The sequence below is a fragment of the Medicago truncatula genome, chromosome 3 (assembly GCF_003473485.1).
Source record: "Medicago truncatula cultivar Jemalong A17 chromosome 3, MtrunA17r5.0-ANR, whole genome shotgun sequence".
NCBI lineage: Eukaryota > Viridiplantae > Streptophyta > Magnoliopsida > Fabales > Fabaceae > Medicago > Medicago truncatula.
In genome coordinates, this window is record NC_053044.1 from 43,035,606 (window position 1) to 43,051,468 (window position 15,863).

General features: G+C 34.9%; 1 protein-coding gene across 1 annotated transcript; it reads right to left on the reverse strand.

The window, feature by feature from the left end:
- Positions 1-208: 208 nt before the first annotated feature.
- Positions 209-15,419, reverse strand: LOC11417619 (ABC transporter D family member 1). Its single transcript, XM_003601918.4, has 27 exons — positions 15,208-15,419; positions 14,899-15,067; positions 13,174-13,317; positions 11,637-11,916; positions 11,236-11,460; positions 10,431-10,628; positions 9,827-10,281; positions 9,537-9,675; positions 9,369-9,447; positions 8,931-9,169; positions 8,509-8,813; positions 8,292-8,397; positions 8,047-8,205; positions 5,969-6,068; positions 5,789-5,897; positions 5,450-5,540; positions 4,260-4,384; positions 3,992-4,141; positions 3,828-3,900; positions 3,195-3,375; positions 2,956-3,114; positions 2,682-2,840; positions 2,351-2,587; positions 1,742-1,905; positions 1,506-1,558; positions 1,326-1,404; positions 209-698 (listed from the first exon to the last, which is right to left on the reverse strand). The coding sequence occupies exons 3-27, from the start codon at positions 13,233-13,235 to the stop codon at positions 612-614; spliced, it is 4,014 nt and encodes a 1,337-aa protein (XP_003601966.2). The 5' UTR covers positions 13,236-13,317; positions 14,899-15,067; positions 15,208-15,419; the 3' UTR covers positions 209-611.
- Between the last annotated feature and the right edge of the window lie 444 nt (positions 15,420-15,863).

Below are 15,863 nucleotides of genomic sequence, written 5' to 3' on the forward strand. Positions count from 1 at the left end.
GATCGAAAGATCTTTTTAAATTTCAAAAAAATTGTTGGCCCTATAATCATTTTTGTTGGGTGATCTCCTAACAACATAGTCCCATCTATTTTGTGGAATAAAATCATTTTTGTTGGCACAGGATTTATCCAAGTAATAATGGACATGGAGAAAAGAAATCAAAGTTAAATGTACGGATGGCGGTATTACTAGTTACTGCGGTACAAAATAACTCAAGGAGCTACTATATTTCAAGCTACTTTTTATTAACAAAATAATGGTTACAAAATATGAATAAATATCAACTACCTAGGAATATGAGGGAAGAGACTGTACATGATTGATCTTAATATACTGCAGCGATCAAGATATGGTTGTATTTCGACTTCTTATCAACCATTTTGGTTGTTGCTGCGGATTCACTATTTCAGTTTGTTTGCCCTAATAAGTCTATGGATCAAAAATTGAAGCTTGGAGAATATAGTAAATGGTAAACCCAAAATGAAAGAAAATACAGATACAATCACTGGCAAACCTTATTTACGCTCACAGGCAGCCAGTATATTCAAGACTCCCCAATATCTCAAATAGTAACGATATGAGAGTCTGCAGCAACACTACTTACCGGAGAATCATTGCTTGATCGAACGGAGTTGCCAATTACCCTCGCCATCAATCAGCCGTAATTCCATGGAATGATATGGTATTAAAGCAGGACGCTGAGGACAAGAGACAAGACAATTAATTAGTTTGACACTTAGACCGGATTTGGAATTGTGAGGCTATTATTAATGTATAAGTTTAGAAATGTCAATAACTGACTCAGCTAGAACAATATAAAAAGGCTAAATTGCATTTTTGGACCCCTATCTTTCCAAAAGTTGCGGTTATGGACCTCTAACTAATTTAAATACAAAACAGCCCCCTATGTTTTGATTCTTTGGCAGTTTTGGACCCCCAAGGCAAAAAAAAAAAAAAAAATTGACACGTGGCACCTCACTTAGGGTGCCACGTCAGCGTTGACCGAGTCAACAATGGACTGGGGGTCCAAAACTGCCAAAGAATCAAAACATAGGGGGCTGTTTTGTATTTAAATTAGTTAAGGGTCCATAACCGCAACTTTTGGAAAGATAGGGGTCCAAAAGTGCAATTAAGCCATATAAAAATCATAGTTATGTGCAGAGAAGGAATGTGCATCTATGATCATATAAGTAATCCCATACCAAACGAGAGTAAGTGCAAAATACTAGCTGTATTTGTTGCGGTGAGAAACAAGTCTGCTCATAATACTCTAAATTTGGCTTGACAAAATTTAAAATTTATCATTTTTTTTAGTAAAGACTTACTTGTGAGGAAGTAATAAATGTGATTTCCATTTTCTTCGCTAACCCATATAGGTGTTCTTCCACATCAACACTTGTTGCACTGCCATCATTTTTTTCAGGAAGAGAGCAAATCATGGTTAGCAACAAATAAGAACAAAGCAATTCAACAAGAGAAAAAAGGCAGAGGTAAATCATACATACTTGGTACACTCGTCCAGGATACCAAACTTAGGCTTATGGAAGAACAAGCGTGCCTTACAGGAGATAAGGTAAGTGTTAAAATCCAAACAACAGAAGAATACCAGATATATTATAATGTCTTCTGATTAAGAGCCAATCACAAGACTGAGACCTAAGACTTATATTAAAATATTATTGAAGAAACTTAACTAAATCATTCTAAAATTACAAATTTACAATAAAATCAATTTACATACCATGCCTAATCTCTGCTGTTCTCCAAGAGAGAGAGTGTCTTCCCAATTTAGATTTGCATCCCAGCCGCTTGTGTCCCTTTCTAGAAGATAATTCAACCGAACATTCTCTAGGATAACTTCCAAGTGCTTGTCCAACAACTTTACAGTGTCAGGATGCTTTTCACCTGAATTAGCAAGATTACAACGATCAGAACTAAAATGGAAAAGGAAAAATAAACTAAATGCATCTTTGAAATGATTACAAGAGAACAAAAGGAAACTGAACAGTAATTTTGCGCAACTAAACTTAAATGAAAGAAACTCTTCAACGCTGTCAATATAAATAACATATAATCAATTTCATGCATTATCACAAGTCACAACTGCAGGGAAAAACCCGGAAGAGAACCTATTCTCAGGTGGTGGTGATTAATCAAAATCAAAGAAAGCAGCGTCATTTTAAATTAAAGTCAAATGAAACACGGGTGCTTATGTATAGTTAGCAAACACCATTTTACATTTGACAAGGGCATTTTAAATTAAAGTCAAATGAACCACGGGTGCTTATGTATAGTTAGGAAACACCATTTTACATTTGACAAGGGCATTTCTGAAGCTAGTGATATTTACCTTTTCCATACATCTTCAATGCTCGCAACTCGGCTTCCTCGCGGGATAGAGGGTATATAATTTGGTCCCTTAGTGTTCCCAGGCATGTATACGGTCGTTGAGGAACATAGAAGATGCTACAACCTGATCCAACATCTTGATCCAAATCTTCAGATGGTCTAGAGAATCTTCCACTTGCAATCGGCCAAAGTCCTCGAAGAACTCTGAAAATGGAACTTTTTCCGCTTCCATTTGGACCTTTTAAAATAAGATATGCAAGATTTAAATTCTAATCAGAATGCAACTCCCTCTACCATAAGGGAAAATATACTAAAATAGCAACTATACCAACCAGTAACAAGCAGGCTTCTCCCAAGCTCAACATCACATGTCAATTCCCTGGCCAACATCTTCTGAGAAGGGGTAACAATATTGACCTTAGAAAAAGAAATAACATCTTTAGAATGATAATCCGTTGCTGAAGATATAGGACCACCATTGATGAATTCCCCTGTACATAAAAGATATGATTAGCATATGATGATTATTATATATAATTGCTGCTATATAAACAAGATGTTAAATGGCATGCTTGCATAGAAAACAAAGCAACAATTATGACGAACCAGAATGGGCTGCATCCAGCAGCTCTTCGAGCTCAAATATCCGATTAACACCACCAGAAAGCTCTACAAGCTTCCTATTCAATTCAAGAATGTCACCAAAAGCTAAAAAGCTTTGAGAAACGACAGATGCTAAGAACCTCAATGCATGTGCCAGCTCACCTGTAATATAGTGCTGTGTATATTAGTGGGGGACGACAGAGAAATAAAGAGAGTAACTGAGAACAGTCCAACAATCCTACCCAGGGTACTTATAACTGCACGGTCTCCTTTGTGTTCCATAGCATACAACAAGCTCAGCAACCATGTCACATTATGAGGTAGTTGCTTTGTGATGAAATCGTCTAGTATACCAAACAGACACTTCTTTTTCAGAAGGTACTGGGAGTGTATGAGAAGGTCGCTGAATCTTGATTCAACCATCTGCGCAATATTAAGAAAGTAAAATTAAAATCTGCAATGATAAAAATGCATAAACTGCAAGCTGAAGAAAAGTCAATAAGACATATATTTCCTTTTGAACCTTCAACCTAATTACATGCCCCCTATTAGAGCCTAAGATCAATAAAATTTTATAAACTAAAACCCATGGACAAGTTTTACATTTAGGGTTTGTTTATCCAAAAAAAAGTGGTAAATGAGAAAGTGAGAATTTATGAAACAGACTGGAATTTACTGCTTATTGCTTGTTAAAAGGGTCATGTAATGGTGTGTCCGATATTTCAGGGGTGGGGTGTAAATGAATTTCACTTTATTCCATTGCCAATTGTCCCATGGGGAGAAAGTGTAAATAACTTTCAATCTTAATTTAATACACCTCAAATAAGCACATCCTAAAAAAAATGCATTAAATATCGTAGAGTTGGGATGCTCACAGCTTTTTCTCGAGCACCACCTCCAAAGAAAGCAACGGACTCAGCATGAGTACAGAGTCTCTCATGCATGAACCTAGCAGAAGTGTAAGATTAAAAAAGGTCAGCATCATTTTCACAACACTAGTGTGCCATAATTGAGCCAACTCAAACAACTATTGGTTTACCTAAAGATTCCTTCAAGTTGTTGTTCTTGGCTTATCAAATCACCAAAATCAGGAGTAACAGTTCTTAAAAACCCAAGGCCAAGTAACATGTAAGCATAGAGTATGGCAACTCCCCTTTGACCAGTTAACAGCTTCATTCTCCATGTGAACCTTGAGAAGCAAAGTCATAGGAAAAAAAAAGCATCAAATATGTTGATTCAAGTGCTAGTAAAATACATATGACTATACTAGAAATATGATAATTCAAAATTATGAATGAGTTACTCACCACAAAATATCTACGGATGGCTTTACCAGTCCAGTTACCAGTCCAGACAAGTCTGTTGTTAACTTCTCCAAATCTTGAGTTATCCTCTGATCTGCGTCAACACTTTTACTTGCCATGTGGAAGACCTACAAAGATATGCATGTAACAAAAATTTGAAACCAAATCCCAAACTTCCTCCTGGAGAGCTTCAATGCCAAAATGAAATACTAATGCTAATGTTCATAACATAATGACAGAGAACAAGTCAAAATTCCTATCTCTAAAATTTAAAAGCGATAAAATTCTATACTGTTGCTTAGGGACCATTGGGTATGTGCCATCCTTTAAGATTCATGTGAATGAACCTTCGGGAGATTTGAACTCCTGCATTTTAAAGACCCAATATAATTAATTCCTGCCTTATTTTTCCACATTTTGTGGGAATACGAATCCAGCGTAAAAATAATATTTCACTATCGGCCTACCAAGCTACCTCGCCAATACTCTTGCACTCACTATTTTCCTCCAAAAGAGTCCCTTTTGAGAAAACAATTGTACCATGTATTCTCTGGTAATTCGTACATACCTTTTTAAAAATCATCCACCTCTCTCAAGATTACCTAATTGTGATCTCTAGTTCCTTATTTAGAGAGAAAATTTTGTATTTTACTCTATTTTGAATTATTATTAAATAAACATTTTTCAATGTGTGTATATAGGACGAGGACAGAATTGTAAAAGTACAATTTTACATTTTCCCTTGAGGGTAGTTTTGGAGTAACAGATTCCTCAGCAAATCAACTGTTAACCAGAAACAACAAATTTATTTATGAACACTAAGGTATATTCCCATAACAAAACAGACAAACAACATGCTTTCCAGTTTCCAGCTATCGTTATTTACATGGCTCGGGATGTAAATTTCAGACTCTGCATACCCATTGTGGTCAAGGTAAACTGAAGAGGTCAAGGAACCAAGATTAAAACTGAGTTGAATTTGAAGGGGAAAAAGTGTAAAGCAATCATAACAACATATTACATAATAAACTGATCTACAAAATTATTCCAACAAAAAGTCTCACATTAAATGGTAAAAATGATACTTAACTGAGTTATCAAATAACAATAAATCCTGAGCAACACAATATGCTTGTAATGCTCAAAAAAATAGAGGAAGTAACAAAACTAATGAATAGTTCATATTCAATTACCTTGTAGAACACATTGCTTCTCAAATAGTTCTTGAGTAGATGTTGTGTCAAACGAATCCGCCACCCAAGGGCCAGCCTTGCGGTCAAATGTCTGAGGAGAAACATATAATTCACTCAAATTTGCAATATATAAACTCCCCACCTATTTCAACACTTCAACTATCTATTCAACTTCCTCCCTTTTCCCTTTTATATACATCAGAAAATTTTCCAGAAACTGGTATGGACTACTTTAGGTAATCAAAAGTTTCATCGGCAACCTTGTGTAAAATTAGCATTACCAATTATTGGTTAGAGATAAAAGAAACGCATATTCCAGATGAATTTGAACCCAATTACCTTATAGAAGGTGCAATGAAAGAAGAGGCAGCACTTTGAAGTACACTTATACCAATTAACCGAATAAAGGCAGCTTTATCCTGCTCCAAAACAAACTTCACAGTGGTACCTAAGAACATAAATTTTAACATTACATGCTTGGATTCTCATAATCATGAGTAGCTAAAGATGAGAAAATACCATTAAGAGATGCAATACGATCGGAGACCCATGTTCTTGAAACAACAAGAAGAGCGACGGCAAGCAATTGTGCACCTTGTTTATCAAATACCGTGGGTACCTGAAATCAACAGTCCACATAAAATATATTGTAGTTGTAACTACAGACTAAATTGTTCATACATTACATACTTTATAAGAACAGATGGCTCATCTTAAGTCATCAATGGTTGCATTCATTTAATCCCAGTAGCATTGTGTGATTGCAAATGTATTACTGAAGGTAAGCTCAAATATAATATAAAATCTGGTTTATGTAGGTATTAATACTGTAATTTGTTAGAAATATAATTGATGGGCATTCACATAACATCGCTTAAGAACCAACGTGGATTGCCCCCAATTTGAATTTAGTTCAAATTCCAACATAAATTAAGCGCGGGCTTATCCATTGCGCGCTTTAAGCCCAGAGGACTCACGTAAAGGGTGGATTGTATTACGTCGTTGTAACCCCTTCGCTGTTGATCAACTAAATGATGGAACAATATTCTTTGGGCAGACCTTCAAGAATGATATCAAGTAACTCCTATGGTGAGACCAGATCACCAACAGATAAGAGTGAATCAACAGATAGTTCAATCCAAAGTTAAGTGCATTGTTGACATGCCTTGGCTCTAGTTTGAGCACAAAAATGATTATGAATCTGCTCCTGGAGTTGAGTGAGGATTAAACTTGTCAGAGAAGGTTGTAGCCAAGAGAGAAGTAATCAGTCTTGCTGCTCCCAGGTCAAGTAAGTACCCATGATTTCACCTAGATTTCGGTCATCTTTGGTGAAAGAGCGAGAAGGACCCAACGGATTAACAGGGAAGTGATGGAGATGGTGAGCTTTAATCACTCGCTCAACTTTATTCCATACCATAATGTGATATGAGTTCTTTAAGAGGGCACGAAAAATGAGTTCAGTATAGTTGGAACAAAAACCAACGAAGCAGCAGTTTGGAACTCGCCAGCAGGACAAACTAGTTATGTGGCATGAGATTTGCCACTGATGGCTGAGGAGGACTTAATCCTTGTATACTGAATTGGGTGGAGATCAGATGCAAGATAACTTACAGATGTGGATTCGAGTTAACAGAACCCATTGATAGGGTTAACTGAACCAAAAGGTTATTATTTCGACCTACAAATAGCAACTATTAATTGAAACATAACTTTTAACCAACTTAACTAATAGTGGGTATTATGTACAGTAGCTATACATGCAAATCTATAAAAGGCATCACCTAACAGCTTAAGTTTTTGTAAGAGTTGGTCTTCACACAATTTTTTTGAATAAGCCGAGTCAGATTTCTAAATCATATCACTATGTTATTTATGGGAATATCATTTATTTTCAAAAATTATTTTTGGAGCCCCTGTTTCCTGTTCTGTATTTGGGTTTGAATTGATGTGGCTTATATTTCACATGACTGCAATTACAAGATTTGGTTATATTGGGGAGGTCGAACCCATAGAAATAAGGAAGTGTTATGTAGCCTTAGTCAAAAGCAGCTTTTTACATTTTTCATAACTGTCTGCAAGTTTAACATTAAAAATTAAGCATGTTATGAGCAACACCATAGGGCTCCTGAAGAAAATAAGTGATGAATGTGCAAGTAAAAAAAGTGGGGTGCTAAACCCTAAGTTAAAGCAAGTAAACAACAGACTGAAAATCAGGAGAAAAATGAATTACAATATAATTCTAATAATTTCCCAACCAATACCTGAAAACATAACTGGTTGTAAGTTAGTCAACCAACAACAATTCTGCTATTAATGGACAGTACATAAGAAGTCAAGAATTCTCGGTTCCAGGTGTGAACTTGAGAATATTAAATTGGTTAAGGAGATGTATGTTATAATGCTTGGACTTGTGATTACAACAGAAAAATATTGATACATAAGAATTTTATAAATAGAAAACTAAAAATGAATACAGAATTAAGCACCAATTTGCTACTGTGGGAGTATCCAACTATACAGTATATGCACACACACACAATGGAGAGAAAAAAAAAAACTAAAAGCTTTGTAAGATCATACATACGGAAGGTACTCACCAATACTTTGAACATGGCAGCTACTCTAAGTGGCAATATCCTTGTATTACCATGAAGTTGGGGAACAGTAGATGGCAAATTAGTATGATTCGTAGATGGAGATGAATATATCACATCTGCAATATATGACTCTGCCTTTGAACTTGAGAATGCAGAGTCCTGGAGGAAGGGTATGAAAATCTTCAAAACCAAGGCAAACAAAGAACAACGAAGACATCACAATCAAAATCAGAAAATATCAGCACCTTTTTACTCATGGCAAATGCTCGTTGAACTGCTTTTGCATCAGTCTGTCGTTTTGTTTCTGATGCCTTCATTGTATCAATCCCCATTTCAGTAGAAGAGTCCTCCCTGGAGTTTATATCTTAATCTCATCAACAGTAACATAACTATAGAATTATTTTTTATCAATAATATAACTATAGAGTGGAACAATGATAAATAGCATAGATAAGTTCAAACCTTCTATAGTGAACACTCCATCCTCCTTCACCATCTAAGGATAAAACCACATCATGGAATGCAACCAATGCTGGACGATGTGATATGGTAATGCATGATGTTCCCATGGCCCGAACTTTAGCACAAAACCGTTCTTCCATGTCAGTAGTGACAGCACTTGTGCATTCATCAAGAATGGCAAATTTAGGTTTGTGGTAGAAAAGTCTAGCCATGCCCAATCTCTGTTGCTCACCCAACGAAAGTTCATCGCCCCAATTTACCTCTTTTTCAGGCAGGTAACGGTCCAACAGGTATTCAAGGTCAACCTTGAACACATACATGCAATTTTAGTGAATGATAACAATACAAAAATAAAATTATCAATAAACTGCTTCATATGTATGTGGCATTGAGAAAGACATGGGGTTAGTGGTGAACTTTACATTTTTCAATAGCTCCACCATCCCATGATCTGTGAGTGGTTCAACCTCTTGATTGGATGTAAGAGGATAAATCAACTGATCGCGAAGTGTTCCCACGGCAGTGTATGGTCTTTGAGGCACATAGAAAATCTCCTTATTAAGATCAGAGCCAATGCCAGGTTTCACAATATGTCCAGATATTAACGGCCAAAGACCGCCTAAAACCCGGAATAGCGAACTCTTACCACTACCATTCGGACCTTCAGCCAAATAATCATCAATAACATGTTAATCGTCCAAAAAAAATATTTCAAAAAACCAACCATTACAAATAATATTTAGAAGAGACTTCTGCAACAGAAGAAATGCATAAATAACATCAATTATCAAGGCTGACTCAACCACGCAAAAAAAAAAATTAGAAAGAAATGCTATCAAGAAGAAAGTTCGGATGACTACCTGTAATCAAAAGATTAGATCCTTGCTCAACCCTGAGAGACAGATCATCCACCAAGACATTACCAGTGGGAGTCACGACCTGAATTTGGGAGCAACATCGCTGTTAAAAAACATTAAAAACGCAACATGAAGTCATGGTCGATAGATGGTTGGACGAATTTCACTTGCCTTGACGTTAGAAAATTCAATGTAGTTAGCTTCGCTTATGCAATTTCTACTTCCTTGTCTTTGCAGAGATGATTTCTCATCCACCAAGCTTAGCTCCCTTGATACAGCCATTAACTCATAAATGCGATCAGCATACCCACTGTAATACATACATAAAGGTCAGAATTTTTAGGCAGATAGTATGAATCCTATGAAGGAATTGCATATAAGCCACAATTAGTGAGTGATGACCAATAAAAGCGCCTCTAACATCAAATTATAAAAAACAAGAAAAGAAAGACCGGATATACCTAAGACGATTGAGCCGTCTTGCACCGATAGAAAGAGTTCCTAGAGACTGAAATAAGGAAATTATGACACTGGTGTGATATCTTAAATTGCTCAACATTTCTGCACGCCCTAAAGTTGAACTGTCGGGCCTTAGATTACCCGAAAAGAAAGGTTCAATAATCAAAATAACAGCAACAGTTGCTCCGAGGTATTTCAACAAGAAGTCCTGAATCATGCCAAACCACCAATGGTCATGCAGCACTCTTCTCATGTGCCTAACCAGGGTCTTAAATTTATGTTGAATGTGAGCTTCTTCTCTCCTCTCTCCACCGTAAAATGCTATACTTTCTGAGTGAGTCCTTAATCGTGAATGAAGCTGCCGATAGTCTCCTTCCAGTTGCTGTTCTGTGGACATAAGTTTCCCAAACGGAGGAGAGAAGTTCCTGATTGCAGCCCCAGCTCCCAGTACATAGGCCTGAAAAGGCCAAATCAGTATATTGAGAAGAAAATCAATGATTCTAACATCAACTCAATGTTGTAACAGCCTCTAGCAATCAGCAAAAAGTATGAGCAGAAGCTAATATGAGAAATCTATTTAACAATATAGTTCATTTACTGAGATACCAGTATCCAGAAGACATATTTTGGGCTAGCATACGAACACAGCCGCCAAGTATATAGAAGTCCATCAGTCACTGCTGCTAGATCATCTTGAACAATTTCACTCAACTCTGAACAGAACTTCGGCACATCACTAGCAATTCTTTGCTCTGGGTTTGTTATCCGACCGTCAACGTGTGATATTTTGTAATATACCATGTTCTGAAAGCAAAATAAACAATAAATATACAGCCACAATAACAACTAAATTGAGTATTATTGTAACTCATAAGAAATTACTAAGACAATTGAGACTATAAAAAATATGAAAGCTGTCATTGCATACACAGAATTTTAAGGCATCTACTGGATACTGGAAAATTATTCTGCTTTGAGAGGGTAGAATATCTGCTCAAGTAACTTCCCATTAAATTTAAAGCAATGAGATATAGAAAAGCATCTAGAATGATCCTGGTCAGACCATCCCAAGATCCTAAAGTTATGCCAAATGATAATCATCCCAATGATCCTGTTTCCTTTTTTTAATTTTAATCATATTATTAATAATACTGAATTCCAGCAGACCAGAGATGACAATGGACTTATCATATAATATGAAAGGAAGAAGAAAAGAGTAAGGAAGGATAGAAGTTGATAACTTTTTTTTCAAATGACAAATGGGTAATTAGTTGTTAGATGACAATGGACTAATCATATTATGTTAGATTAGTTTTTTCTCACAAGGCAGTAGGGAACTAGAAATACATAAATTAACCAATAGTTCAACACAAATAATCTAAACAGATGTATGCAATTCAACAGCCCATACCTCAAAATAGTGGGAATGGATAAGTTTTGTTAACACTTTTCTGAAATGAAGACTCAAAGTTCCTGTTATGTACTTTGATGTAGAATGAATGGTTGACAAGAGGAAGCATAAAATAATATTTTCTGAAATTAACCGGAAAAATAATGGTGCACGCCGAAGAAAAGCAGCACGAAATAGGAAGCCTTGCACTTTAGCTAGCCTGTTGCTCAAAGCAGTCCGCAGCACCTGTAAAAACAGGAAAATTTCAATGTCATTGGTTTAAACATCTTTTTCTTTTTTCTTTTTTCTTTTTCTTGTGTGTGTGGGGGAGGGAAACTATAATATTACCCATGACTGCATTATATAATTATGGTTCATCTTAAAAAAAATAATAATAATAATCAAACACATAACAGCCTTACCACTGTGACAACTAAAGCTAGAAGATTCTTCACACCTAATTGGCCCATGTCGGATAGAAGAATTGCAGTAAGGACTTGAAGTGACTTCATGCCTCCTTTCTTTTGTTTATTTTTTGGTTTAGTAGAGTCATTGATAACCTCCTCCTTTTTTACTTCTTTATCGTTGTTTTGCTCATTGCAATGGCCAAATAAATCATGTTTATTAACTCTAAACCTTGATTGCATATATGCAGCTGTTCCACCGGCAATTAAGATACCAGATGCAAGTAGTATAGCTTTCCTGTCAGTAACCACGTGAAGAAAGCATCAACAATAATACAGTATGCATGCAAACAAGTTACTAGCCTAATATTTTATTAATAACATGAGCAACCCAAATATGAAATGGTAAAAAGATGCTGCCATTAATACAATGAAACATGACTATAATCAACGCAGAGCAGATGATAATACGATATTTCATGCAGAACCAACCCAACAAATAAGATGCATTGCCTTTAAAATGAAACAGAATTAATGAGAAGAAAATTCTAAGATCAAATATGAAATGTTATACTGATTCTTCAGGCTCGGCGAGATTTTTCTCTTTCCTGGATATACGCCTTATTGCAACTAAGTTTCCCCAAATGTGATGAAAAGAGCATAATAGAGAGTGTTTTGTAACTTTGTTAGCATTTCTTTTATTCATAATTTCTAGTTTCTAATAGTTTAAACAAAAGCATTAAAAAATCTTGAGATTGCAGCAGAAAGATTTTGAAATAGTAGAACCATTATGCTGCCATCCGATCTTTTCTTTTTGGATTGAACATTTATCAGTGTACAGTTCTGTAGCAATACCCATTATCATGTTTTTTGACATTGATTTTGTTGATATTTAAATAATATAGTATATTCTGTAAATATAGGAATAACATATTCGCTTATGTTCCAGCATATTCTATTGTAAATAATGACGTAGAGCCTATATAATGAAACCTCAGTGGTGTAGTTGAAACACACGGTTTATGCATATGCCCCTCTCGTTTTCTCTTATTTCCTTTCTTTCAACAGTTTTTTCCATTTTTATTATGAGAATGCAGTAAAAAAGATAACAAAAATGGAAAAACTTTCAACTAAATGGAAAGAACAAAAACCAAGTCTTATCCCACAAAGTGGGGTTGGTTAGATGGATCAAATTACACCATAATGTTCTATCGTAAACCAGATTTGGATCCAACTCATTAACCTCTAAATCTTTCTTAATAGTTTCTCTTATAGTTTTTCTAGGTCTTCCTCTACCTCTTGCAATCTGACTATCCTCGATCTGATCTACTCTCCTCGCTACAGAATCTACAGGTCTTCTCTTTACATGCCAAAACCACCTAAGCTTGTTTTCCACCATCTTTTCTACTATAGGTACTACCCCAACTCTCTCTCTAATGTTGTCATTTCTAATCTTATCCCATCTAGTCTTACCACACATTTAGGCAAATGATAAGGCAAACTCGATGCAACATGAGATTAAGAATCACCAAAAGAAAGATATACAGTTCAATACCTCCTTGAAGCCAGAAAATTCTGGCCATGCCGAGTGAATTTCAACAGCTGAAGGGAAGGCATGGCTGAAGTGCAACCTTTCCCTTACTTTTCAAATAATAGAATAGTTGTAGTTGCTCCTCTTACAGCCAGGAGCACGAAAAATCTAACAAGAACATCCAAACCAAGTGATAGATCAGTAGACGGAATTGCAGGAATTATAATTCTTTAAGCGAAGTAACATACTTTAGGCACCGTCTGCTCATCACATGAATGAGGGTTCCATTTTTGCGTTTGAACTATGTGAATATAATAGTGATATACAAACTCCAATAACTATTGATCATTATGCTCTAAGGGCACGTAAAACATAAGCTTGCCAAATCAAAAGCTAATTATAGAATCAAAGTTTCGCAATTAGAAAAAGGGTAAGTGTTTCAACTTGCAACATCTATTTCTTCAGACATAATAGCATTTATAGACTTTCATGCATTGACAACATAATTAGGGAATGTTCGTGTATCCAAAGTCTCCCCAAGCATGAAAACTTGGCCAGGCAAAGATAATATAAAACAATTTCCCAAAAAATAATTTTTATAATTATCTTCACTCTCCTTTCATCAATTTGTTTTCTTCTTGGAGGAAAATAATACAGTTGGGTTGTCATTTTCCACCATTACCAAGTGTAAATGATCACACAAATCTACAAACAAAAAGGAAGTCATATTATCTGCAAAAAGGGATCTTACCGTTTACCTTTTCATTTTTTTTCTAGAACTTGAATTGATTGTTTTCTTATTAATAATTTTCCCTTAAAGATTAAACTATCCCTGAGTAGATAAAATATTCAAAAACTTTGAGGGGAAAAAAAAGGCAAACGAAAATATAGCATTCATCAAAAGTAAAAAATTTGTTTGAGAACTTGATAAACATTTGTTATCTGTATGATCAGCACACATGATGCATGGTTATTCTTAAACAATTGACAAATCCACATAACCCAATACTCAGGCACAAGCCAATCCATGTAAAATACCAAGTTTTTCTACTGAGGTCTATTAGAATTGGCTTATTTGAGCTTAGCTACTGGCATCAGTTTTGTGAGGCTATTTGGAAGAGCTTATGAAGACAGCTTATGACATGTTCATAAATTGTTTTCAACTTATTTTCATAAGTTCTCAAAGATAGCTTATGAAAACAGCTTATAACTTATACGCAACAATTTAACTTTATGTTATCTTTTTCTATAGAAATAGCTTATGCATAAGCTGCAAATAAGTTGTTTATCCAATCAGGCCCTAACTAGTTTGGTTTCCTTCTATGGGAAACAAACCCCGCTACTTGTACCTACTTCTCCTTCAAAACTTGTACTACCATCTTTAAATAATTTCAGCTACTCCCTCCGGTCCTAGATATAATAGAAGATTCTTTTTACCAGTTATTTAATGAACCTGATATAAGAAGTTAAGAACCTTCTCTTATATTTAGGTACTTTATTGTTCACATTTTTTATACTTTTCTATGCAATATATCATGTCGTATACATACCCTAATTTTTAGATATTTTGCAATACCCCTGTTGGTAGGTAATTATACCCAACAACCAAACAAATGAAGGTACTAGTTAAAAATAAAAAATAGTCGTTAACACACTAAATAACGTATTAATCATCTAGATTTCTAGAACACTAAAACACCGACACGTTAATATTAATCATATAGTACGGAAACGAAAAAGATAGCTAACCTTCAAATTTTGATAGTGTTAACACTTAACCATGCTCCATCAAGTAAAAATCACCTTATAGAATATAAAATCCAATCTCAGTATTCGGTGCAAACATTTGCACGCATAGAAAATTGTTGATTATTTTCAAAATCACTTTTCAGCAACGATCCGAATCAGGAATCAGAATCTGCAACAAAATTTTAAACAATTCGATTAAAAAAAGCATCGATTAACAACAAATCAGATTAAAAAATTAGAGCGCGAAGGGTGTGAAATCGACAACAAGTGAAAGAGATGAAGAATCGAAGAAGAGATTCGGATACTTACGAAGTTATGGAGAATTGAAGATTGAGATGAACGCAAGGTGTTTGAAAAAATTCCGCAATGGATTGAATTGGGAAAACAGAGGGTGATGCAAGATAACGAAAATGAGTTCTACTTTGAGTAAGACGGTTTTGTGATCGGGTCGGGTTATTTTGTTGGTAATAGCATTTATATCAATCGTGTGAACGCTGACGAGTTTGGTTTGGAGTTGAGTGATACGGTACGATATGAGATATCTACGCGATGTGTTAAGTGACAATGATTTTATCTAACTAACAACCACTTGGATAAAATAAAGTACAAAATAATAATGCAAAATCAACTTTCTAAGGAATATTTGCTTATGTGGAAATTTTTGAAGCTGGTCAAAATAAACTTTAATATATGACATTTAAGTAAAAATAAATAATTGAAAAATATAAATAAGGAATTATATTGAATCCAAATAATGCAGAAGTATTCAAAATACAAAACAAGAAAATCGATTTGAGAAAGTAATAACAATATAAATTATTCTTAAATGAAATTCTAAAATTGCATATTTTTTTATTAATAAAAAACGAATAATAAGGTAAAAATAAAAATAGAATAACATATGTATACAATGCACTTGTCAAAATATATATAATGCAAAAGGAATTATATTAAAAAAATATCAA

Excerpts from the sequence above, each read along its gene's own strand:
- LOC11417619 (XM_003601918.4), bottom strand. The coding sequence starts at position 13,235 with ATGCCTTCCCTTCAGCTGTTGAAATTCACTCGGCATGGCCAGAATTTT. Across the intron at positions 8,814-8,930 it reads TGGTGGAGCTATTGAAAAAT|GTTGACCTTGAATACCTGTT; the intron begins GTAAAGTTCACC and ends TATGTGTTCAAG. Across the intron at positions 1,405-1,505 it reads ATCCTGGACGAGTGTACCAA|TGCAACAAGTGTTGATGTGG; the intron begins GTATGTATGATT and ends AAATGATGGCAG.